The 27,208-nt window shown below is 43.5% G+C and overlaps 1 protein-coding gene and 1 long non-coding RNA gene across 6 annotated transcripts in view; one reads left to right on the top strand and one right to left on the bottom strand.

The window, feature by feature from the left end:
- snx29 (sorting nexin 29) overlaps positions 1–27,208 on the top strand; it is an 85,825-nt gene that overhangs the window by 12,938 nt on the left and 45,679 nt on the right. For 4 of the 5 annotated variants that reach the window (XR_007489251.2, XR_007489252.2, XR_007489250.2 and 1 more), the window contains exons 15-19: positions 12,825–12,931; positions 16,487–16,603; positions 17,971–18,026; positions 18,491–18,572; positions 24,363–24,503. Coding sequence is in view for 1 of the 5 variants with exons in the window: in XM_049759184.2 (XP_049615141.1) it covers positions 12,825–12,931; positions 16,487–16,603; positions 17,971–18,026; positions 18,491–18,572; positions 24,363–24,503 (503 nt within the window). In the remaining 4 variants the exon portion in view is untranslated. The remainder of the gene's footprint in view (positions 1–12,824; positions 12,932–16,486; positions 16,604–17,970; positions 18,027–18,490; positions 18,573–24,362; positions 24,504–27,208) is intronic. The other variant, XR_007489253.2, reaches the window with a different exon arrangement.
- Positions 54–4,501, bottom strand: LOC125991355 (uncharacterized). Its single transcript, XR_007489257.2, has 2 exons — positions 4,017–4,501; positions 54–1,164 (listed from the first exon to the last, which is right to left on the bottom strand). It is a non-coding gene; the product is annotated as an uncharacterized lncRNA (long non-coding RNA).

Here is a 27,208-nt window from a genome sequence, read left to right as displayed (position 1 = left end):
AGAGGGACATAATAATGGATAATTGCATTTTTGGGGGGTAAAAAGGGGAGCCGTTATCTGTGTCAGCCTGAGGGCTTTATTTGTTTGCCCTGCAGAAAGTGAAAGGTAAGGACAAATTTCACGAGGACTAAAACAACAACCACATCAGAGCATAATTATTTTTTTGTGGAATTTGCGACTGAGATAACTTTGTACAAAAAGGACAACTGTGATTACATCACAAGCAAAACACAGCAAAAATAAACTAGAAAAACACGCTAAATTTCCATCGGACTGAAACAATAATAGCTTTAAATCAAAGCAAAATTTAGCCTTTTTTTTTATGGTTGTGGTGGCCTGTAATCTGTGTCCCCTAAAGCAGTGGTTCTTAACCTGGGTTCGATCGAAACCTAGGGGTTCGGTGACTCGGCTTCAGGGGTTCGGCAGAGCTGGTATGTCATTGCCCCACCCCCCCCACCTGCGGATGGCCGAACACACCTGAATGTCGTGTAAATTCGCGATGACTCATATCTGAATTGGTCTTGCAAAGGCAACAGCAGAAGTCACACTGATTTGCTGGTATGTCATTGCCCCCCTGATGGGGTTCGGTACCTCCAAAAAGGTTAAGAACCACTGCCCCAAAGGTAAGTCTGCCTCTGTTTTGTAATAAACCACCGCCCACCAATTATATTCTGCCCTCGTCGTTCTCACGTCTTAGTCAGGAGGTCAAACACGGGCGGTGGGCTTCGGCGACGAACATTGCTTGTTAAGCTGTCCGGGACCTTCCGTGCTGTGTCTGCACTTATTGGCGTCATGTTTAAAACATAACAAGGGCCTTTGCGTTTCATCTTTGCTTCCTGTCAATTGCCGTCTCAAACAAGGCTTGGTCGCTCGTGCACACCTGTGGGGGAAAAAAAAAAATCACAGAGGTGATGATCGGAGCTCCGAGCGGCTGATTATCATCCAATCAGAGTTGCCATTTGTGATCCGGCGCTTCATTTGTACTTTCCTCTTATTTTGACTCAGGCCTTTCTCTCTTCGTCTTTGCCGTCGACAGGCGTAGCAATTTCCTCTCCACGGCGGTGTCTAAATGATTTCATCCTCCCTTTCCTCTGTCTTCGCCCGCTAATGATGTGCCTTATTCTCGCCTACTTTTGATGTTGACTACCACTGTTCTGCCGGGTTCTAAGAGTAGCAAGTATAAGGTTGGGGGGGGGGGGGTAGAAATTGAGGGAGGGGTGTGAATTGACAGACAAATGGCTGTTTTTTTTTTAACGTGCTGTCAGCATGCTTCCCTGTGATCAGAGCCTCTCTCTAATGATAGCGCCGCGGACGTGTTCTCTCAAATGCTCGGTAGGCGCCTTCAGCACCGCTGCATCCCCGCTAAAGAGGCTTCCTTTTTACCTCTGCTGTGATGGACTGATAATTAATTGTTTCCTGCAGGATGCCGTTGCAGATTTTCCCCTTTTTTAAATTTTCTTCTGTAAAAGGGAACAGTGTCTTTGAGGGTATGCTTATATTAATACGTCGTACGAGATTGGAGTGGAGATCACGCGTGAATGCACCGGGCACGCATTTGTGTACCTTACATGCCGCATTAGCACAACGATCATCACGTGTAGCGTAATGCAAAAAGATGTGTGTATTTTTGTCGTGATCTATTCCTAGAACTCCTCATTAGTCAAAGCCGAGTGGACGTGCAAGTTGAACGGTTGAGGTTACAGAATGTACAAAATTGTGAAGATGCTTTGCCTTGAAATTCAACTCTGAAGTCAATTGGCGCAATGTTCCATAGTCAAGATTAGACTCGAGGGCTGTGATTGGTTAAGAAAAACAAATCTATTTTTTCTTCCCAGAGAATGTCGAGCGTCTCGCTGCTGTCTTCCAGATAATAATGCTTTGGCTCTCTCCCAGAGGAGCTGTAATGGCCTCCTGGTTGACCGTTTGCTGTTTGAATGAATGATTTACCCAAGAGATCGATTCTCCGCGGAGATAGTCTTTGCATCAGAGGGAAAGTGGCCCTTTGCCGTAGAAGATGGCCCATTGCGCCATGCAGCCTAGTTTAAATTGGCCTGCTGTGGTGTAGATTAAAAAGATTAGAGTGCCAACTCCAGGCCAGGGTTCGAGAGATATTAACTTGTTCAGTGCTGACGCGGCTCTCGGGAGAAACGACAGAAGATCAATGAGAGGGGGGTCAAGGGCCGCTAATTCCCTCCTTTCCGTTTTCAGGTTCAGACCCAATTGATGTTTATTTAATCCTATGCCTATCACGTGGCCCGTTATTTTATGTTCCTGAAGAAACCAAAATTCACTCTTTTAATCGTACCTAATTAAATATACTCCTTAACTTTTGTCCGGCTGACTCTTAATTTCGTACAGAGGCCACACTTTATTTTGCCTGTTTGCAGCGTCCGTGTTTAATTTGAGCGTAAATAAAGGAGCGGCGGGCAGGGGCTTATTCATCTCCAATCAGGAAATGCATTACATGGCTGTTAAAAAGCAAATAAGGTTACTCCGTGGCCTTTAGTCCCTCTTGCTCCCGCTGACGGCCTAATGAGTGAATGAGAGGCATTTATCACCGCTGCCTGTCCTAATAGGCGTGTGTAACTTATTCATTACACGCATAGCTCTGCATTTATTGTCCCTCACCGTCTTTAGCTTTGCCCTTGTCGGTCCCGGGCGAGGTCAGGCTTGCTGTTTTAACGTGCCACTTGTGTATTTGTGTAAATTCTGTTGTTGTTTTTACACAAGGGGGATCTGTGAATATAAATTGATAAGGGAAGGTGTGTGTGCATGTTAATTAAAACTTAATTCCTTGAAATGGCCTTTTTTTTTCTCCCAGACTGTCAGTGTGGGCAAGTGTTTATTCATTACTTTTAACAGGGGTGGCGGCGCGCCTTCCAGGAGGGGCTCGGCGGTCGGAAAACAGGTCACGGCGGTGAGAAGGGAGTCATTATCCAACAATGTGCCAAGGCATGCATCTTTTCAGGGCAAAAGTGCATTGGCTATTGTTCTTAGTTGATTCATTTGGATTTTGCAGACTAGGCTGAGACCAAGAGGAGCCGCCCCCCCGAAGACAGTTGGCCGGCATGAAACTGTTAACGTGCGAGTGCTTTATGTTTTAAAAAGAAAAATTATTTTAAGTCTCAGTAGGCTCAGTGTAAAAGAGCAAATGATGAGTCATCCTCCGTGTGACTTGAGCTTAATTGTGTCCACTAGCAGATTGGTCTTGTTTATCAGCTCAAAGGTGTGAGGGATGTTCATTTCATCCAAGACAATCAACCAAGCAGCCCCACCGGCTATTAATAACGTGACTTTGTGTTGTCAACAATTTTGTGTCCAGGTTCATTACGTGTGTGTATTTTCCGTGTCGCACCGCAGGGGTGGGCGACACATTTCATCACCTCGGCGGAGGCTTCTTAATGAACGCTTTAATCATCCTTCTCTGCTAGAGGTCTCTTGATGTCCACGAGTGGCGAGTCTGCAACTTAAATTGTCATCTCTTCTCGTTAATTTCTGGCTGAGAGATCATTTGGTCGCGAGAGTGTGTCATGTACTCGAGACAGTCACGTTTAGGCCTTGGTGGAGATATTCCACTTAATATCTGAGGCATTCCACTTCTGTTTTGATGCGGAGAAATGGATTGGTTAGAATTACAAATTCAGTTAAGGGAGCTTGAAATTTGATGTGAAGCTGAGGGGAAGCCCTGTTGTGTGTGTGTGTGTGTGTGTGTGTGTGTGTGTGTGTGTGTGTGTGTGTGTGTGTGTGTGTGTGTGTGTGTGTGTGTGTGTGTGTGTGTGTGTGTGTGTGTGTGTGTGTGTGTGTGTGTGTGTGTGTGTGTGTGTGTGTGTGTGTGTGTGTGTGTGTGTGTGTGTGTGTGTGTGTGTGTGTGTGTGTGTGTGTATAGCGAGAGATTCACCTTCTGCGTTGCCTCTGGCTGTTTTTGATTTTTCCAATAATACACACTCGCACAAGTACACACACCTTTGGGCCATTACTGTACCTGGCGCTCAAAGTAACCGCAGGCTTAAACTCACCACATTGCTGCCATGCAAGTTTTACATGCACACTCAAGTGGATGAACACGATGCTATCAAATCCGGATAAGTCGTCATCCACAGTATGACTTTACAATCTCTCCACCTCGTCTGTCTTGCATCCTTATCTCCTGAGTGATTGCATCTGCTCCTAGCTCGCCATCCCGCCGGCCTTCCAGTCGGCGTCGGACGTGCCGCCGGTGCTTTGTCAGGGTCCAGGCATGCTGTTCATTTCCTGCATGAGTGCCCACGCTGATGATAACGCTCCTCTTAGCATGCGGGGCGGGGAAGGGAGCATTAAACATTCCCCGTGTTTGCCAGGTAGAGGATGTCGGGGACACGGGGCGAGTTTGTCAGACCGGCCTTTGTCGTACTCGGACACGTATTTGGTTACAGCGCTGGCGCTTTAAGTTGGTGGCAAAGTGCAGATATTTTGTCTGCTCCTCTCGCTGTCCTTTCTTCATGCTTCTTTTCAATGCACTACTGCGGCTTTGATATAAAGTTCAAAAAGCCAAGATGAATCTATTGTTGCATCATATTCTTATGAAAGCGAGTGATTTTCACGAGTGCACAGCTGACCCTGTGCAAGAATCTGTGCGTCATCGTGACATTGCACATGCCTCATTTTAAGCCGGGAGTGGACGTTAACGATTCCTTAATTACTCATTTGCATATAGAACCACTGGTTGGACCTTTATTAGACACAGCAATTAGATTAGTAGGGCAAACACAATTTTTTTTTTTTTTTTTTATTAATAGAGCGGCTGAAAAAAAGAACAGTCCTTTGTAAATAATTCAGTGAATCAATTCACAAGGGGGAATATTTTTGTTTAAGATGTCATTTTTTCATGATCAAATTAGAATCTCAGATCCCAAGTGATAGTTTCCTTAGAGCAGCCCAGGAATAACATGTAAAACATGTAAAATAGGCTCCGATATTCATTCTCTAGAGTCAAACCTCTGAGTTGTATTGACATGTGACCTCCTGACAGGCCGAGAGTAAAGCAGCAAGGGATTTACAGCGAGTGAGCCGCAAAAAGGAGCTGATAATGAGCCGTGCTGCGAGAGTTTCTTATTCTAACAAGCTTCTCATCTTGACTCCAGAGGGCTCTTTAGTTCTGGTCAAATACCTGCGCTGCGGAAATAAGGGAGAGAGAGTGGGGGGGGGGGCTCTCATAAGGTCTTTGCGGCAACTCGGCTCATTCCTTTTATGCCTCTGTGGCTTTGGGACAAAGGCGATACTTGTCTGTAAAACCACCTTTGCAGCCACATTAAAAGTTCTGAATCGCTGCAATGGATTAGATTGTCTTACACCGGACACTGGTGGAGCTAGAGGGGAGGCTGTGGGGGCACCCCCTTAATAGATCAAATGTTAAATGTCGATAAAAAAAAAAAAAATATTTAATTTGAGTACCATTCTAGTTTAACTCTGCATACTTTTAATTAAGATTGCTTTATTAATAGCAATTATCGACTGAACCCTCATCAAATACCTTCACTGTTGTGTTTCCCAGCCAGAAGCTCTTACACTAATTAAAGCAAATCCTACAAATGAGCATCTATCACATGCTCACTCTATTGCACATGCAACACCCACAGCATCTTATTATTTTATTTTTTTTCTGGCTCCAGATAGATGCATTTCACCCAGCATAATGAACACTCACTTGAAGGGAATTCACTTAGCGAGTAACCCCCCAAGTGAATCCGACTGTGCACAAGCCAACTCAACAAAGTGCTTGTTTTATAAAAGTCCTTTTGGAGTTTGGATCAAAAGTTATTTTTTTCTTCTTTTTCCACAGCAATCCGTGGTTGAAATATTTAAAACTAGAACGGAGTCTCACTTCCATTCCCTTTACATTCTCTTCCTCTTAGTTCCACCTTTGCTGTCCCTTTCGTCTCCCATCTCCATTCACGCTTCCTCTGTGTTTGCATTAATAAAGCGCACTAATGCAAAGCGGACGTGAGGTTATAAATAAGGAAGCTTGTAGGTGCTTTATAGACCTTTGACCACACAAAGAAAAAATATTGTAGAGATGCCATCTGAAAGAAACAAAAATTACATTCTAGAGTATTCTTTCACAACCCTTCAATCTTTATCGTGTGTGAAAAGCTTCTCTAACAGGTCATTTTTATTTTTTTGGGGCTAGTGACAAGACAGCTAATTTGATTCCCTTCTTGTTTTATGGAGAGCATCTGCTTAACGCACTCCAGTGTGTCAAAACAACTGCAGGGGGTCATGTCGCAACAATTCGCAGGCATCCTCCTCATGTTTAGTGCAGGGGAGCCGAGATGTTGATTAGGCGTTTGAAATAAATAAATAAATAAAAAAAAACACTTGGATGTTTGCAGATAGGTTTGCATGATTAAAGGCCACCTAATCAACTTGGACAAGTTTTGATGTCGGAACTTATTAGCGCCGATGCACTCAGTGGGTCTGGCGTGTGAGTCACACCGATGTTGAAACGTTTGCAAAAACAACATCCTCCAAGTCGTTGTTGTTGTTGTTATAAGTGCGTCAGGCGAGGAGCAGGTGGTGCTGATTGAAAGCGGATGTGATTAGCTGTCTTAATGTCAGAGTGGAGCATAATGACTATGCCTATTGATTAGATAACATATGCACTTGGTCATGTTTGTTTGGGAACTCGGGAAGTTGAATTTGAAGGGCGGGCGCCGCTTGCTGTGTATTGAGCGCATTTAAATGAAAAGTGGACAAATTCGCGGCGTTCGTCTCATTGTTACTTGATGAGGCTACTTGAAGTGATAATGAAGTCATCAAAAAGAACATTTTTTTTGGGTGGGATACATTTCTGACTAAAAAACCTAAATAATAAATAATCAATTATTTACCTCTTGACATGGCAGCCAGTCCAAGTTTTTCCCCCCCTGTCCTCCATCTCATTCCATCCATCACTCCTCTGATCTAAAATCGGAAATGTCTAAATTACACTTGCTAATAGGTCACGGCAGCACCATTTCCTCCCTCACCTCATCGCTCTGTCCTCTCTCTTTTTTAATTCACCGTTAGGTACAAAGAATATTTCATTTGGCACTAAATGAAATTGTTGTTCTGGACTTTTGAAAGAAGAAGAAGAAGAAACATTCTTCTCCCTTGCTGTTCCTTGTCCTCCAGATGGGAACATCAATTCTTAATGCTTATTTTAAACGCACTACTACCAGTTTTTTTTTTCTGCCCTTCAGGCATGCGCACAACCACCACTGGACACTAAAGTGAACATACTCTCACTTAAACACCTTCACAGAAATGTTGTCTACTCGTTTTTAATAAATACTCCAGGGACTCCAACTCCTCATTAAAAAATACGCCACGCTGCGCCAACAGATCAGCGGATAATTAACATATTAATTCCGAGCTGAAGGATAAGTGCTACAAACAAATGAGAGACACGGCCCATTTTTTTATACTTTCTATAGGTTGTTGTGGCTCGAGTAGAAGCTAAGTGCTAAACTAGGTTAAGCCCAGCCAAGCTCTTGACCACGAACATGTCACCTTCATGTAAGAACGGTTGAATTTCTTAAAAGGCCCGCTCGGCCCGCTTGTAGCCTTGTGTGCTTATTTCGACGAACGCAAGTATTGTACTAAGTAAGCAGACATGCATTTTGCATGCCATACATTCGCCAAATGTGAATTCCGTCGGCATGTGTGTGCACCTTCTCTGAATGCTTAATAACTCTTTTAATAGGACTGCAGCAGATTGAGCTGCCATGTTTTCTGGCCGAGACATTTTTGGGTCACAGATCCCCCCCCACGATCCCCCCCCCCCACCCTCTCTAATAATTTATTTCGATCAAAGGAATAATTATTTGCTTTTGCTTCCATCGCTTGCACATGAACACCTGCTTGCACACATTGGTTGCCATTTTGTCTTATCGTGTATTGCCACTTTTTGTCGACAGGAAATGACATCACACTGTAACTGTGCGACCTGACCACTTGTAATCGGAGCCCTCCTCTGACACACACACACGCTCTAATCGGTTTTGTTCTCTCTCAGATGACGTGAATATTTGGTAAAGCTCCCCACACGCCTTCACATTTGCCACTACCTAATATTTCGCAACTCATGGCACTCTGCATAATCCCAATATTGATCTCGCACCCCGCCCGGTCTGCGAGCAGCCTCTCCATCTTATCTTTTTCCATCAAAAGCAACCGTGTGACGCCGTCACGCTGGGAGGCGTGAATCTTAAATAAAAGGCGCAAAGCTTGAGATTAGAGCAGATGATAAAATGAAACTTTAATCATCCCCATGAGGAAAGTGGGTCACTGCTGGAGTGTGGGAACAGAAGAAAAGAACAGAGAAAATGGGGTCTTGAAGGTAATGCGAGTAATTACAATCAAAGCATATACTGTATTGTCGTGAGAAAAAAAAAAAGCAAGATATGACTAGCTTTTATGGTCTCCAGTTGGATTAGGTTTCATACATACAATATTATTACCGTATTTGCCGGTGTATAAGTCGACTCGGTGTATAAGTCGACCCCCTAAAATTCGACGGAAATTTACGATTTTATGATATATCCTTTGTATAAGTCGAGCTCAATTGTTGCATTATATTAAACTTCAAAATTCAATATGCGAAATTTATTGACGAAATGTGTTCAAATTCCGGGAGGCCGTGCGCATGCGGCTGTTTATAAGCACCGCGGAGGAGATCGCGGAGCCTCATTCGACTTCCAGCGGCCGGCGAGCTCGCGCACGCCGCCCGGCACCACCGGGAGGCCGGAAATAGCTCCAAGCCGAGCGGATCGGCACTTTATAAGCACCGCGGAGGAGATCGCGGAGCCTCATTCGACTTCCAGCGGCCAGCGCACTCGCGCACGCCGCCCGGCACCACCGGGAGGGAGGCCGTGCACACGCGCGAAGTGGCCGGAAATAGCTCCCGCCGAGCGGACCGGCTCTTTATAAGCACCGCGGAGGAGATTGCAGAGCCTCATTCGACTTCCAGCAGCCGGCGAGCTCGCGCACGCCGCCCGGCACATCCGGGAGGCCATGCGCACGCGCCAAGTTGCCGGGAATACGTCCCCCGGAGCGGATCGGCTGTTTATAAGCACCGCGGAGGAGATCGCGGAGCCTCATTCGACTTCCAGCAGCCGGCGAGCTCGCGCACGCCGCCCGGCACAGCCGGGAGGCCGTGCACACGCGCCGGGTGGCCGAAAATAGCTCCGGCCGAGCGGATCGGCACTTTATAAGCACCGTGGATGAAATCGCGGAGCCTCATTCGACTTCCAGCGGGCCGCGCACTCGCGCACGCCGCCCGGTTCTAAAGTGTTCGCCTCGGCTGGTTCCCCATGTCGGCCACCACAAGTGAAAATTCGGCCTCTTCCCCTGGAAGTCCGGCCAAGTTTGGCGAATATTTTCTAAGTGCCAACGACTCAACCGCCGTAAAGTGTCCGCCTCGGCTGGTTCCTCCGGTCGGCCAGAACAAGTGAAAATTCGGCCTCTTCCTCTGGAAGTCTGGCCAAGTTTGGCGAATATTTTCCAAGTGCCAACGACATTCATTTAGACATGGCGATTGAATGTTTACGTACCGGTAGTTATTGTCGTTGCTTGACGCGCGATGACTCGCACATTCGCTCAATACCCAGTACTTCCCCCTAGCAGTCATCGTCGCTGCCTGGCTTTCGATGTCCGTTATTGAGGTGAGAATATTTGAAATTGTTGCTGAGGATGCGTGTTAATGCGACGAACGCTTTATAATGATTCAGTTTCTCGCTGTTTGATGAGCCTGATGGACGCACACCCGCGCACAATGAGATGCATGAGAAACAGCCTTGGTTACCATCACATTTGAAGCGATGAATACGAAGTTAAATTTTATGACTCGGTGTATAAGTCGAGGTCGATTTTTTTCGGTCGATTTTGGATCGAAAAAGGTCGACCAATACACCGGCAAATACGGTAATATTATGCAATAATAACAATAATTTCAGAGGAGGAGACAATATATTCTTAAAACTGAGAAAAACATTTTCAAATTTGTTTGTCAACCCCCTATGGAGGAATTAATTTTGCCGAACCTCCATACTCCACGTATTATAACTTCTCCCAAGTCACAATGAGTATCGATTTTGAAAAGCCCGGGTTTCTTGTCACAATAATTTGCCACTTTGTACCAGCGGGAAACGATATGAGTGCCGCAAATTAAATTTAGGCTCAGGGTAATGACTTAGTAATGATTTCCCCACTTTCCACAACATTTTGGACCACAATTGCTTCCGGTTTTTCCTTCTTTTGATCGCAGTTATCTGACACAAACAAACCAACACAGTGCAGCTCTGCTTCTGCTTGACAACAGGACTAAATTAATCTTGTTTACACAAAAATTACCGCATCTTATCCCTTAATGTGAACCACCATATGTTAACACGGCTAACAGTAATTTAACATTTATGTGTTCTTGGCACCCTGAATGCAACTTCCACAACACGCACACAAAAACTGCCGTTATCTGAGAAAAGGGAACGCGAGAAATAAACGATACGCGATTAGAAAATGAAAGAAGATTGCTTTTGATTAGCATTAGTTAATTAACTCAGCCAGATGCCTGCCTGCTCCCTAGCCAGCGCTTCAACAATGCACGGCCCGTCTGCGTGATTAACCCGACGCTGTCTACGGGCCCCCTTGCATGTGTGTGTTTTTCAATCCTAGCGTTCCTTTGTCAAAAATAGTTTTGGCCTTTCTTCCTGTATTCAGTCCTGTCATTTTATAATGAAAAACAAATTAATTTAGCATGTCTTGCATGTACCTTTCAGTGCAAAAAAAAAATAAAAATTGTGTATAGCTGAGAGTGGCTGGCCTTCCCCATATATTTGATTAGCAACAAGGGACCACTGATGCACTACGGCGCAGTGTGCTGCCAAGTTAAGTAGGACAGCAGTGAATGATTGATAAGGTGGAAATAAGATGAGAAACAAACAAAGGAGATTGGGCACATAAAATCGTAGGGAAGAATAAAGATGAATCAGATTTACAGTCAGTTTGAAGGAATTTGAGTACAAACTTTCCATCCAGCTCGTATTAAAAAGCAGATCACAGCAGACGGGAAATGTCAGAGCTCATCGGTATTGGTCACAGTTGACGCAATCTCGATGTCTTGACCTACAAGTCTGCTCGGTAAAAAAAAACTTGCCGTGATGCCTTCCCTCTAATCAGGACTGCAATATTTGTCAACAATAATCAGTCAAGAGTTGCTTGAAATGTGAAAAGGTAAAGAAAATAGAGTCCAAATAAATGTATCTGCCTGAACCGATTTAAACACCACCCGAAGGTAGGATTAATGTTGTTTATTTACTTTGCTCCTTCCACAAGTCTTTTGTCCTGCAGCTGGTCTGAAAATAGGCCCATTGAAATAATAGTCTTCAACCTTATCATTTTTTTTATTATCTTATCTGAATTGGGCAATAGTGAATTCAGATGTTAATGTTTATATTGATAGTTATTTTCCGTGCTTTTATTTTTAGCAATTTGGGATAGCTCATTATCTCACTCAAGTTGGACCAATGGGACGGAAATGCTCAGGTGAACAGTCCAAGGATGCAAGTCTGCGATTGGGAAACACCCTCGCACACACACACACACATACACACTTGGTGCTCCCGATGCAACACATTGCTCATGGGCAGCCCAACATTTCATAGCGCATAACACAGCTGTCGGGGAATGACGCTCAGTTAGTTTTGTTATTACACACCAGCTGTCAGCCCAATTTTCTTTAGCCAGGAACATCTGTGGTGTCATCCCCGATTTTGATCCTCACCCACCCCGACGCACATACACACCGTTTTTTATTCCGCCTCACACAACACTCGTTTCCTGCTTGTTTGTCCACATTAGTTACATTGTGACAGCTCCTAACTGGCATCATCTGCAGCGCACCGTTTTCTTTGGAGTATTTCATGAAATGTTCTGAATTCTAGATTTTGTGCCACTCTTTTAGTGAACAAAATAATAATGCTGGCGAGGAGGTTAATATTTCACCCCTCACATGTCAGCAAAACTTTCTATGCGCATTATGAAGCCTTTCCACATGTTAAATTCCCATCACTGTGTTTTAAGTTCCCTAATTTTCTTCTGCTCTCAGAGCATGTCTTCCCATCTCTCCCTTCAAGCTCTGCCGTGTCTGTCTGTGTCAGCGGGGTGTGTTGACGTAGAAATTCCAAAGTTAATTTTCTTCGGCGGTGCTGAAAATCCAATCAAACCGTTGCCCGCGTCCTCCGCTGCAAAGACACAGCGCCTCCATTTCTGCCAAGTCGCGCTGTTTTTTTTTTTTCCTCTCCCCCCCCCTTTCCACAGAGGGAACCCTATTAGTTGATGTTTATGAGCTTAGAAACAACGCTTTAGGCGCTGCCATGATGACTTAAGCCTGTGAGCGAGCTTCAGTATTACAAAGAAACAATGAGCTGAGAGGAAAGTCTGAAAAGCAGCCGCAATGGAATCAAGGGGACATTTATCATCTTAATAGAAATGACAGCAAGGGGGAAAAAAAAAACTGTGTTTGACTTGCCGACTTACATTGCAGCACCGTGTATGAACAAAGAAAAAGAGGATTTGTGTGCTTAAGCATCTTTGTGTGTTTTCTTTGTCGAACCCTTTGTGTGTGACTTTTACTCCAGTATGACATTAATTTAGTGGAAGGCACTTGAGAGCCTGCCAGCGTGTGTATTATACAGACTTTTATATTTTCTTGAATCTTGATCAAAAAGCAGCTGAAAGTGTCACAAAGTAACCGAGAGGAGCACTCGGTGGAAACATTTTCAGCGTAATTCTTTTTCTGTCTCTCGCAGCTCTGTCGGTATTGCCGTCGAGCGAAGCGCTCGCCCCTGCCCCTCCGAGTAAATGCATGGGTGACATTGAAGAGTTGGCAGCCAGCTACGAACGTAAACTCATAGAGGTGAGTGTTTGATCTTGTTGCACAACCCTCACTACTTACTGAAGTCACATTTGTGAGCGACCACACTATTGATTTTTGAGAAAATGTCACATTGAGAGGGTTTGTTGGTTTCCTAATGAGGGCTGCCAGAGCAAGATAAATATTCAACTGTGTTTACCTGCATTTACTAGGGAAACACAGCTGTGTTTATGACCGGCCTCTGTTCTATTTGTGTTACACTGAGGTTGACTTTGTACATTTTTAGCCAATTCTCTGGATATGCAATGCTGAAAAAATTGAGGCGTGTGGTGCAGAAAGCAAATATATATTTTTTTTATTTTATTTATTATTTCATTTTATTTTATGTGGTGGGGGAAAAAATAGAACATTGGAATGCCGTCTTGTAATTGGAACGGCACCAGTTCACCCCTAGAGAGTGTCTAAGTGAGAAATTGAACACCTAATTGTGCCTGATGAATTTAAAAATCTAATTTTCCGCTCGAGCTGTTCTGGCTTTATTACATATATTTTTAGAGCCCTTTTGAAGGCGATAATACAATTTTAAATTTCTGTAAGCAACTCGTTTTCCCCTGATGGGTGGAAAGCCAGTGGGTTATCCACAGTGTTTTGGAATTGATTTTCTTTTGAACTTTCCAAGTCGTACGAAAATAAATGAAAGGATTATAGAATTAACTGATGCAAATTCGCAGTTAAAACAATCACCAAGCTAATAAAGGACTTTGAAAACTTTTTTTTTTTTAACTCTTCTTCGGCTTCCTTGGTCAAGCAGCGTATAAATTGATGACGAAAAGTTTGGTGATGGGGTTCTGTTGTAGTGCAACGTGTGCATATTCAGAAGTCTGCCAGATATTCCTTTAAAACAATCTGACTTTACACATTTTGTGACTCTGCATTCATATTTTCAGCCCATATAATTTAGTGTCACATCTACGCCTGCCTCATGCCTCATCGTAGTAAATAAAAAGGAGCAAGCGTAATATAGGTCAGTGGGAGGAGGGATTCTCCCTTTTGATCCACGAGCTCATTAATTAACCATCCCAAAAAGATCTGGAACAAGAACAACAATTACAAGCCACTGGCTCAGAATGTTGCGTTTCAGAGGAAACGTGGAAAGAACATGACGTACAGTAATGCAAGTGAGTGGAGCACTTAAAGGCCAAGCAAGAGTTAGAAAATGTTTGCTCCCAACATTGTCGTCAATGGACAAATGACAGCAAACAAAACAAGGCAATTTTCTTTTGAGCAGTTGTTCACCCAAGGTCCAGCTTCAAAAATCAGCTTATGCCTGCTTGACATTTGCAGACACCATTAGAAGGCAGCAATTGGAATGGCTTTTTGTTTTTGACTCCCAGTGAATGGTGGACAGAACAGCTTGTCGGTTCTATATCGGTCCTTACTCACCCGTTTTTTTTTTTTTGTCCCCCCCACCCCCCCTCTTCTTCCGTCATCTTCAGCCATGTTTCCTCCTGTTGAGGAGCAGATGTGCTCAAGTGAGTCACGCATGGAATCCAACATGCGTTGGGCAGTAGTCATATTTTGGTTGTCTCGTTTCTTTTTTTTTTCTCCTCCTCTTGGTTCTCCAGCTTCCTCCCACATTTCAAAATAATCGACGATACCATTGTGCCTCTGCTTACACAACCAATAAAAAGTAAAGATGGCAACGTTAGCAGCAACGCAAAGTACATTTGTCATGACTAATTTCATCCGCTGAAGATGTAGTGAGGTCATTTCTCCTCTCACCATCCAATTTCAAATCCAATCTCAGCCCTCTTACTCTCACTTAAGTTTGACTTTTTAGGCTTTGTACATGTCCTTGTGCCACTTTCTCTGTTCCGTCGGAAGCGACATTTCCAAGATGTAATGAGTTGAAGTGAACTGGATTCTTATTCTTTACATAAAACCACATTACAGGAATGTAGGATGATTTGATTGATGATCTTTTTTTGCTCTTGAGAATTTTGAATTTGCAGCCGCCGGATATTTAAATATTCTTGTGTATAGAATACAGTTTTTTTTTTTGTGTGTGTTTCTTCTACATACAGAATTGATTCTTAAGACTTTATTGTGAAACCAGACCGACAATATTTCATTATTTCAGCGTTTGTCAGGTGTTTCTTTGACTCAAAAGGAGTATTTCTGAATCCAGCTGCATGGAAGAGAGCGTCTACCTAGTTTTTTATTTTATTTTATAAGACTGCCCGAGGAGCTGGAGTAGTGTTTGACAGAGGAGAGATTTAAGCGGCAGCCCGAGGACACGGCACGCATTGATATTCTCTTTATTACTTCTGAGCTGCAGTTAACAGCCATACTACGACAAACAAAGAAGAATGCACAAATCAAAACGCAGTCTCCTTGGGAAAAAAAAAATATTTTTCATTGTGGTTGTGAATGTGGGTGATGATGAAAGACATTTTGAGTATTAATTAAAAGGCTTTCCTCTACCGAGCCATCACCCTGCATTTCTACAGCTATATGATAATAATAATAAGCTCTTATTTATTTGTGCAGGTGCACCTCATGCCGTAAAAAAAGAAGAGAACTGAAACCAAGTTTATTGTTTATTGTTAATTAGGTTGGTACGACAACAATGGGTTTGGTGACACCAAAGCAGACCGGTTCAGTATTAGCATTTTACAATTTGCATATTGAATATGAAGAAAAATAGCGCTGCCCTTTAAATAGATTTTAATAGCCACCACTCCATATTTCATTACTTGATGTCAAAAAGTGATTCTAAGTGTCTTTTTGGTTAGGGTTGACTGAAGAGTCAAATCTGCATTTGGGTTGAGCAGAGGAGGAGTTGCATGTGGAGATAACATCAGCTGAATCCAACCTCAATTATGGCTGCTTAGGATTGTATTTATTATTTGTGATCATTTGCTCTATTGAATCATTTTATATTACAAAATATTTGCCTCAACAAAGGAAACACTACACTCAAGAATTCACAGCACGCTGTTTTAAGTAGGATGTGAAAAAGCAAATGCGCTGCCCGAGGATGTCGCAATAACAGCATTGCCGCCGCTTGTCTCACCCGCCAGTCATGTGACGTCGCCCCACCGAAGTGCTCGTGGCAGCAGGGTCCTCGTGTAAAGCACTGTGTGTGCCACAGCTGTCACTCACCTGACAAAGGCCTGTCCGGCCAGGTTAGGGAGATTGGGCATCCGATGCATACACATCATTTGTCGCTACTATTAGCATGAGCGCACGGAATGGAGGATAGCGCTGTCAAGGTTCGTTAGAGCTGAAGACAATTGATTAGCTGGCTGGCAGGATTGTGACTGCCAGGGCTCCAAATCTGCATTCGCCACTTGACTCGACTACAACTGTGGCGCCATTCCTCCACCACAGGGTGGAGTTTAACTGCTCCCCTAAATCTCTTCTGCTGTCAATTTTAATTGGACTCCACCTGGACTGCTCCTTCTGTGTGTGCGCCACTGAGGATTGTAACTTTTATAGTTTATAACTCCCCCCCCCTTTTTTTTTAATACAGCCGCGGGTTTTGTACTAATGATATGTTGTGCAACTCTGCGTCTGTCTGTGTGTGTGTTACAGGTGGCCGAGATGCACGGCGAGTTGATTGAGTTTAATGAGCGCCTATATCGCACCCTCATGGCCAAGGACCACCTCATCGGGCAGATGAGACAAGAACTTATTGAGTTGAGAGGACCGGTGAGTTAATAACAACCACTCATTTCTTTGCTCCCACACTTCCTGCCCCGCCTTTGACTCTTCCTCGCCGAGATTTAGATGAGCCAGTAGGTTGGATTCCATTATGCTTTGCCTGACCAGGCTAGTTGGTTGAGTGTAACAACCAACCAACTGCAACTATCTGTTATTTTAAGAATCGATTAATCGGTCAATTATTTTGACGATTCATTGATGAACCCGATTTTTGAAAATATGTACTAATTTCCCTCACACTAGTTGGCCTAAACAATTAATTGATGATAAAAAAATAATCATCGATTCGTTTGATTATTGATTGGTTGTCAATTCATCAATTAATTGTTACGTCTCTCCAAGCAGCCATACAGCCTTATGGCCTTTTTGGATCACAATTAGCACACCATTAGCCAAACCATTCGTTCTTCCTCCCACGTTTCTTCATAAACTCTCCAGGCAATACAAACCTTTTACACAAAATGTGTTTACACCCCCCCCCTCCAAAGGCAATTAATTTGTCAGAATAATAGCTCAACAATTCCCAGAGGGAATTGGAACTGCTTGGTCATGTAGCCTAATTAAATTAAAAGTCTTATCAAGTACTGTGTTAGTCTTGTGCCAAAAGTATTTGTTTGTCGTACATCTTAAAACGATGCTCTTTTGATCTGACAAGGTAGTTGTCAATATTTTATCCTCAACATATCTTTTTTTTTCCCCCAGGATAGTTTACGTAAACAACACATGACACTAAAATTGGTTTACACATAGAGCTCCCCGACACACACACACAATCTGTCACCATCTAAGGAGAGTCTTAGATAAACGAAGGTGAGACCTCTCATCTTTGAACTCACCAGCTTCCCTAGCTGGACTGCTGCTATATGTGCACACTACTGGACATGCGTAAGCATGTTAGCACTCGTGTCCTTGGAGTGACATGCTGAGAAGCTTCAAAGAGTTCAAGCCACGGTCACCTTAACACATCTCCTGAGACCTAACAATCTATGCATGTGGCCCTTGGAGGGTGTGAGCAATGCTGAGCCCCCGCCACTTAAGTCAGCTTTAAATGACTTGGATGGAGAGATGTCCCACATTTTACACATACAACCACTCAGATTGCCAACATCTGGATCTGCTCATGTACCGTCTCAAGGGACCGCTGGGTAGACCGATGCAGATCGCCAGAGGCTTGATAGATTCACACACGTGTGCCTAACACATAATCTCATAGGGCAATGTCACATTAGGGTTACAACATCTCAATGCACAACATACAAAAACGTTCCAGGTGTTTACTTGGGTAAACAGTTACCGCAACACTTCATCCATATTTATGTGATGTATTTTTTTTCTTTTCTCTCTCTAACACTTAGGTCCCAGGCGATTTGAGTCAGACGTCAGACGATCCCAGCCTCTCCGACTTTGAAACGTAAGGATTGTCCGCTTATTTCCGGCTTCAGGAATGACTGAATGAAAGAGGAGAGGGCGGGGGTGGTTTTAATGAGCAGGCTCATAACAATGACAAATAATTGAATTGGAATAGTCATGAAATTATTTGGAAGAAATCAAAATAATATCACTTATACTCTGTTTACCATTTATAACAAATTCTACAGTTCTCTGGTCTCATCATGTGGCATGCTTGATCCGTTTTGACCACCCACCAAGATGACCAGATGTTCTTCTTTCTCCTCATATCAAAATGACACCCCCCACCTCCGCCTCCTTCTCTCAGCGTGCTTTGATACACGCTCGCGTAACACTTTGCGCTTCTTTCACCGCTCTAAGCTGTAATGTGCGCATCGGCACGGCGTCGGCGGCGATGATCATGACTACGATAACGGACGTAATCGGCCATAGCAGTGAAAGCGCTCGTTGTTTATGTCCCTTAAGGGCGCATCGTGCTCTCATCAACGTGTGGATCCCTTCCGTGTTCCTGCAGGGCAGAGCTGCTAACGCCTACCACGTCTATCAGGTAAATTGTTTGCAAATGCACGGCAGAGTCATCCAAGGCAGCACAAAAAGATTTGCTTGTCAAAGTATGTTTACAAATACAATTGTGGGATTTTGACCCAGTGACTTCAGAATAACTTGATAGAACATATTAAAGGAGAGTGTGCAGGGAGCGTAACTTGGAGAGTTGTCCAACAAATTAAATTGCTGCTCCTGCTTGGATCTGTCAAGTTATCATGCAACTTTTACCTTGTCGTTCACATTCACAAGGTATTAAATTTGAACGCTGACTCTCTGACACACACACACACGCACACACGCTCGGCGTTGCCAGGAGGTACAGCTGTAATGTTAGTCAGGTGAAACCATTCAGGACAGGAAGAGACAGGTGACACATCCTTAGCGCTAACTGAACATCAGGGACGGCTTGCTACCGAGCTCGGCTCGGCTCAGTTTATACATAATTGATGTAAATTCACATCTCGGGCAGAACGAGGTCTGACACTTAAATTATATCCATCGTCACTTCAAGACAAAATGTATAATTGGGAGATACCATCACTACTTCAGATAGTTTTTTATACAAACAAATCTTCATTTGCTGATACATAATCGACTCACTTGGCTAACTTGACTAGGCAATTAATCGCAATATTCAATTTCCGGTGCGTATAGATAATGTAACAGTGTGTGTGTGTTGCACCGCTATCTTATGATTAGCCTCTCTCAGGTCGGCGGTTGTCCAGCTCTTGAGCCCAATAGAAAGTTCAGCCCATCTGGCGCATTGGAAACTTTCCTTCCCAGAGCTATATTGGTCTAATGGCTCCCTCTGGAGAGGGCTTTTTGTTCTTGGACAGCCTAATGGATGGCCAAGGTTACTGGAGTCATTGTTGTTAAGGTGAGCTAGTTGACGTGATTGAACGTCCGGACGAATGTTTAAAAGACAGGGGAGCATCATCAGCCCCCCCCCCCCCCCCCCTAAGTATGAAGTCTTTTTTTTTTTTTTTTCCCAGCTTTTCATGACCATGGGCTTTAAAAATGGAGGTGGTTATGGGCGTAAGTTAGGTCACAGCAACCTTGTGGTTTAAAATAAGCTCACTAACAGCCATGTGCTGAGAGGAGGAAAGCCTCATCTAAACACCACTTCTCACATTTTACCTCCCTCAAAGTCTCGCCTCCCCCCCTTAGTCCCCTCTTCTTCATCATCCCCCCATCTGTCTCCATCCCTCCCTCCACCAGCTTGCACAGCATTATGCTGAAGCTCCTACTCTATTTTCTCTCCGTCTTTTTTTTTTTTTTCTTTCCTGCAGTCACTTTTCTCTCCACCTTTTCTGAAATGACTTCCACCAAGATCAGTGAAGCTTGGGGGATGAAATCGCTCCATCATCAGTGGCCATTTTTCCTTCCTTCAACCCTCCTGAACTCATGAAAATATTAGAGCGGCCGCAGTGTTCTCCCTCCTCCAGAATCCCAGCAGTGGACTCTTTAATGAGAGGAGGGTTAGGAAACGTCATTTGTATGAACGTCACCCGACACGAGTCATTTGTGCTGTATGACTGTATAGGAGTGTTAGCTAGTGTGTTTTAGATGGATTTAAAAAAACTGCACGATTGGTTGAAAATGGAAGAAGTTATGTCAAGCTAACATGTTAGCTTATTTTTCTTCTTTTATCACTGTCAAATTGTAGCGTCATCCATCTCTGCAATTTTACCCCTCCTACTTTTGACCCCAACCACTCTCCTCACTCCTCTTTTCTTTCCTTTATTCTCTCTTGTTAATTTCCCCCCTCCTCTATTCATATTGATCAGATATGTTTGGAAGACGGCGACGCGGCGGATGATTAATTCGGAGGCGATGCGAGTGAGACTCTCCCACCACCAACAATGAATCATAAATTTCACCTCTTTAACATCTTCCCAGATTAGACGCTGCTTTCATTGATTTTCAACACAAAACTGAAAATGAAGCGCCGGCAAATACTGATTTAATCGCGATGCAAATACGAACGTAGCTAAGATATTTTCCGCCAACTTTTAATTTCATGCATCATCCTGCATCGTCCACCTTAGCGAGGAAGACCGAACGCACCCAATTAACGGCAGTCGCATGAACAAACGGTCTTTGGCTTCTTGGCTGCTTCTCTGAGCTTTTTATATACAGCCGCATAAATAAGCCGCACGATGAATAATTGAGACATCCTCATCGGTATGTCGGCGACACTTGTGTCCCGAAGCCCCTGGAGAAATTCAAAGTGGGCTCTGTCCTAGCACCTTTAATTTCCGTTTCAGCTAATGGATAAATTGGGGTTAACTTCAGAGGCAGTAAGCTTTGTGTTTGCATGCTGGCTGTGAGACCTTGTGATTAACCAGAAAGTTGTGTCTTGGTGATGATAAGTCTGCTTTAAATGTTCATTTCCAGCACTTGAGAAAAATAAATGTTGATCGTCGATAACAGTTGTGATAATGGCGGGTTAGTGACACAGCCAGATAACTGTTGTGTTAATGATGAATGTTTTACAATGCTGATGACAATAATTACACTCGTCTTGGTGTCATATTCATCAATCTTAGATGAAACATCATCGCTCGTCTTGCCGCTTAGGTATCACATCCACCGTCTCATTTACATCGCATGCCCTTGCAGCGGGGAGGCACTCAATTTTACGACCAGACGGACTCACTATATTGTGTAAGCTCATTACTAACCTACAAGAGAAGATGCAATTAGTTCAGACATTAGAGATGAGTACTGTCTGAAAAAAAAAAAAAGTTCTTCAAATTGATCAGGGGGATTTTCAATATGGTTGCAAAATACATTATTAATATTTTTTACGATCAAAATAAAATTATTTAACCATGCAACCACCCCACTTATGTCGATGCGTCACCTGGATTTGAACCCCTCCACAAAAGAACACGAGGGACGCCCACTTTAGCCCGTCATGGGTGAGCCAGCCATTGAAAAAGCGCTCCGTCGGTGTGTCATTGGCAGCTGAATGTGACATGTGAGAGGTGGGATGGGAATTTGGCCTGTCTTCCCCTTTCCCAATTTGGCTGGTGACGGCGATTTTAGCCGATGAGCTCTTGAGCTGAAGTGTAATTTGTCAATCAGCTCTTTTAGCCTTGTTACTGTCAATTTTTCATTCCTCCTCCTGTCCGGGGCCTTTAATTGTCTGCCTTTACTTCGCATGTTTAATCTTCTCATCAGTCAGCTTCACTCCTCTCTGTCTTTGTGTCCAATTCATCTCGTCTTTACATTGCGGCCGGCATTTGCCTGCTGCTTGCCTCAAGATGGCTAATCCTCGGGTGTTGTTAGTGGCTTGTCCTCAGGAAAGAAGGAAGAGATGCTATCCGACAAAGACTCTCTCTCAGTCGCAAGGAAAAGAGGAGGCGATGGGAATGATGGCGGTAATTGTGATAAAAGCCACCTGCTGGGGCATGAGAGGATTTTCCAAGGTAGCTTCCAACTTGAAAACGTCGCCCTGGTGTATTGATGTCTTTTCTTTTATGAAGGGAGAAGTGTGAGGAGAAAGAAAAGATATCTGTCTTTCACCAAGTTCGATTTAATTGCACTTAGCCTCCCGTTGCTTTCAATTGAATTTCTTTTGCCACTCTTCAGTCCTTACTGGACTCGCTCTGTTTTTTTCCCCTTTGTTGGCAAGGCAAAAATAACTAAGAACGACTTTGAATGTGTACACAAATCAAACAGTGATACAGTACTATTGCAGAAAATTTGGATCCTCTCAATTTTAGGGGTAGCTCCAGGCTTTTAGTCAATAGCAAAAACTTGTTCGCTGTAATTTAGAGGGAATGGCCAGTCGCTTTCAATCAAATCGTGAAGAAAAAAAAAAAAAAACCTGAATATTTTATACAAGCATCCTTCAATAAATGTTCAGTCAGAGTCAACAAATTCTCTCGCCGCACTCTTTTGGTTTCAGGTGCTGCATTTTAATGGGATTGGAAAACAGCAGCTTGACAACAACAACACAGCTGCTTCCCGTGTTTCACATTTTACTAATGCAAGCAAAATCCAGGCAGTCTGTTTAGACGTTCCTATTCCCAGTAGGGAATGTTGGAGAAGCCACTTGGAAAATGCGAGATAAATAAGAGTCACTCTGCATTAAACAATGCTCTAATTTATGGAAACGTGACAGAGCAGGCACATTTGAAACAGCTTGTTTGTCTCGGCATCTTGCTCTGATGTTTTGCTGTCGTAACTGTACAATGGAGTTTTTTTCTCGAGCGGCAAAAAAGCAGGATATATTCAATTTGGATCTGAACCCAGAACTGCAGATCTGTGAGGCAGATGTGCTCACCACTTCTGCACTGTACCGAGAGAAGATAATTGTCAAACCATTCAACAAACTTTTTGGGATATCTTAACATTCCCTAGACATATTCACGACATCGATGATTCAACAACGAGACATTTCCCGTGGCTAACAAAACACAGGCGATGCCTTTTAATGACCGTCCAAAATGTCAGACTTGTCATGTTCGCATTTCCCGCTTTGTAGTGTCATGCGCACGCTGACAAAAACACCAGTGAGAAAAGTAACAGTCGCCTCAAAACAAGAAATGAAGCCTTTTTCTCCTGAGCTATGTAAAGGTCATTCACTTTGTTAGATAAGAAACACGTCTCCTGGGTAAAATGGCTTTGAGACATTTCAATTTCAGATGCTCTATTTATTGAAGTTGTTCATTACATCTCACCTCATAGTTTAGCAAACTTTAGCCTATGGACATTTTTCCACTGTTAAACTGTTCCTTCAATGGCTCAAATGTAATCTCGACATCACAACAAGCGTAATCTAATGATGGCCCATAGAGTCTTAAACTTGTGGTTCGCGGCCCTTAAGTGGTCCGTGGCGGTATTGCAAGTGGTCCCTGAAATTGGAAAGTAATTGTAACGTTTTTAATAAATAAAATTGATTTATTATTTAGACGTGATTTATTTTCCACCTAATTTTATGAATCATTTACCCATCCAAATTATATCGAATGTAGCTGAGATTTCCCCAAAATAGACGTACAGATGCAAATAAATAGCCTGTAAAGGTCTATCCTCCTTCAGTGCAAAATAAAATAATATTCCGCCAACACGAGTTGCTCTTGGTTATAACGGTGGAATGACACTAATAAATGCAAAGTGCTATAAAAGCAACCAACACCATGTTTGATTGCATGTAAACTTTCAAGCGTGCTCCCGTCATGCTTGATGAAGCTCTTGTAATATCGGGGGGTGCTAAGGAGTGACATGCTAACAGTCATCCATCCCTCAGGTGTCTCATCGGAGCACATCATTGACGTGGAAAACGGGGTCAAAAGAGACGCTTGTGACATCAGCATTGAAGTTGCGTCACACAATTCAATTGTGAGGTCACATGGTTTATTTCCGCCCCCCTTCCCTGCTTCAGCACTACTGCCCACAACTTTTTTTTGTATCAGCTCCTGTTTTGAAATGGAATTTTAAAAAAAACATTTCATCTCTCACTCCTGGTTTTCACCCCCATGAAAACAGAAGCCCATCTCCTTCTCGTTTTCTTTGTAATAGGCTCATTCTGTCTCCTCTCCCCGCTCCCCCTCTCTTTTGTGAGTGTGAATAAAGCAGCTAATGGTGCATGGAAATGGTAGCAGAGCTGTCACGTCGAAAGACAGACTCTATCTCTGCGTGGCATTATGTTAGCGAGATGATGTGAAAAACCTTTTTTTTTTCTCTCTGATTTCGGTGAGGCTATATGAAACTTTAATGACAAACTTATCAGATGCAAAACTCACGTTATCCATCCATATCTTATTTGTCTATTCCTCAGGTCTACATCCGCATTCTGGACAATGAGTGGAATGTATATAGACGCTACACCGAGTTTAGGGAGCTGCACAACCGTCTGAGGTCCCAATTTCCACAAGTGGACACGTTCAACTTTCCGCCAAAGAAAGCCATCGGGAACAAGGTGAGCTCAAGATTGTCTTGAATTTTTTTTCTGAAGTTCATGAAGGTAAGCAGAGACTCTCCTTGACAACCCAGGCTAACCTTAACTCCTCCCTAACATATCAAGCTCTCAATTGAGATGTATGACTTTAATATACTTTGGAAAGCAGCTCATTTTAGTTTTGGTACACCCACATAAAATTCACTCTATCGAGCGCTCTGATTTAGAAGTGGATTGATGATTTACATTTTTAGATCTACATTTTGTCGTCATGCTTTTTTTTTTTTTATATCCCCCACAAATCAACATTTATAGTGATTATGTGTCAGTTTTAAGTTGGGATCATTAAATTTGATCAGCCTGTATCAAGCATGTATCCAAAATGTAACTGGTGCATTGCTCATTTGATCTTCTGCTGTATTTACTGTACATGCACACATTCTTCACGGGCAGTGACAGCCCGAGGTCCACATCGTCCCCACCGTCAGCAGCCGGTTCCTCCAACCTTAATTTGGTTCTGACCTGGATGCTTTGCTTGGTTGGGTTTGAAGCCGCCATGGCCGAAAGCGCCGGTCAAGCTCGCTACCTTCAAAGTACTCTGCAGTTTCATGGTTGGAAATCTAAACCGACCGAGATAAGCATGCCTGCCCCGTTGTGTGTCGTATGGTTGACCACATAGTGGCCGCTATCATGTCCTTGAAAGCCCCTCTAAAGCTCATTACACTGGCAGTTTGTGTGAATTATTGGTTTGCAACATCCCTTGGAAATCAGCAAGCATGGCAAGAGAAAGCCCCGACCCGGATTTATCGCTTTCAGGCCACGTCTCAAAGCCTGCATCCTTCTGGAGAGATTTTGCAAGTGCTCCAAATGACAAGCAGGCGGAAATATTCAAAGAATTGCGGCAGGGCTATGATTTTGAATTGAGACCCTAGCCTCCCTAATATTTTTCCCACGGGTTACCTCAATCGGCCCGTGATTGCACATTTATTTTTTTTCACCCCGAGTAGACCTTCCTTTCTTTCTCCTCCTGCCGCCCTTTTTCATGCTGTGTAAATCGCTTCTCTTTTTTTTTTCTTCTTTTTTTTGCCTTTGATTTTCCTTTTCTATTTTGAAATTTCACAAGTCCCCTCCATCGGCCTCTTTTCCTCACCTACTCAGTTTGCATTTGAGCTCATTTTGGAAGAAAAAAAAAAGCTTCGATGTCTTTACAAATACACTCCCTCATCACAGCAACTATTTGTCCCACCTCCTCATCTTTGTTTATTTCCCAGGAGACTGAAACACAAACGTGTTTTCAGTCACTTATTATATCCTTCATTTTGTGCCATGCTGCTCCCTCTGTGCCTCCTCCATCTTGTTACAATCTTCCCTACCTACCGTCTCGTCCATCTAAAAACTCAGAAATGTAACATCAGGCCAGCGAAAATCTCCCAAGTCTTTTTATCTGCACTTTTGAATATCTACACTTCAAGCAGCTGTAAAAATCACACATCCTCGCTAACTCGATTTCACGCCCGCCGTTCTCACGGTTTCATCATGCCGCGCCCCTCAACGTGACTGACAGCACGGAGCTACCAAGCTAAAGTTCTCCAGGAGCATGAAGGAAGTCACGGTTCAGATGTGTAAAATCAGTCTAGCCTGCTTTTGAGGAGATGCCTGTGAATGTGTCATCATCCTCTTTTGCTACTTGGAGCTTCGCCCGGTGTAATTAATGCGGGCCCAGTTACATAATGTCAAATGATACCTTTTGCTCTACTGGGGTTCCGGCCATCATAGGATCAACGCTACTGCAATTTGAAATGAATCAATAAAAATGCCATGATATGTATGGCAAAGCAAATCATATTTTCAGCTTAGCAACCAATGCAACGGCTTTCAGAAGACTGATCTGCGTGATATTGAGAGTTACATTTTGTAAACAGTGTCGTATTGATCGGCGTGATTCGCTTAAGTTCTCCCCGCATAAAACTTCCCGTTGACACCTCGGGCCTTCTTCTCCGAATGCCTGCTTTATGGTCCGACCTTCTAAATGGCCTTCACTTAAACCACAGTTACATTATTTAAAGTCGCGCACTTTTCTGTTTAATTGCGGGATGTGAATTTTCTCGTCTGTGGTCAAATTGACCTCTGGCCCCTGCGCGATTTGTCACCATCAAACCATTTTTACCTCATTTGCGTGTTTCTATCGCTGATAATGAGCTTAATAACGCACTGGCCATGAATCTCCTGGTGCTTGAGGTCAGACTGTCCAGCTGTGTGAGTGAACTGTACCTCACACACACACACACACACGCACACACACACACACACACACACGCGCGCGCGCACACACGCATACACACACACACACACACACACACACACACACACACACACACACACACACACACACACAGACACTTCTCAAACTTCTTTGACTACTTCTTAACTAGGCAAATAGTTTCCAGAATTGGATCATCTTTGCAGTAATGCATGCTCCTAACACCGCTTTTGGTCTGGACAGCCATAATGGTAATTTGAACAAATAGCACACCATTATGCCTGCTAATAGCCAAATCCGAGAACATGTGTTGGCGTTGTTGAAGGAATAGCTGCTCGGTGAATAGAAAAGGACCTTTTGTGAAAGTAGGCCTGCTGACTTATATTAGTAGCAAATGCCATTCAGAGGTGCAATGAAGTCAATTTTCCTTCAAATGCACAGTTTAAGACAATGGCAATTTTGGTGT

This window comes from Syngnathus scovelli, chromosome 21 (assembly GCF_024217435.2).
Source record: "Syngnathus scovelli strain Florida chromosome 21, RoL_Ssco_1.2, whole genome shotgun sequence".
Lineage (NCBI taxonomy): Eukaryota > Metazoa > Chordata > Actinopteri > Syngnathiformes > Syngnathidae > Syngnathus > Syngnathus scovelli.
Note: the sequence above shows the minus strand (reverse complement) of the source record. Positions and strands in the feature narration are given on the sequence as shown.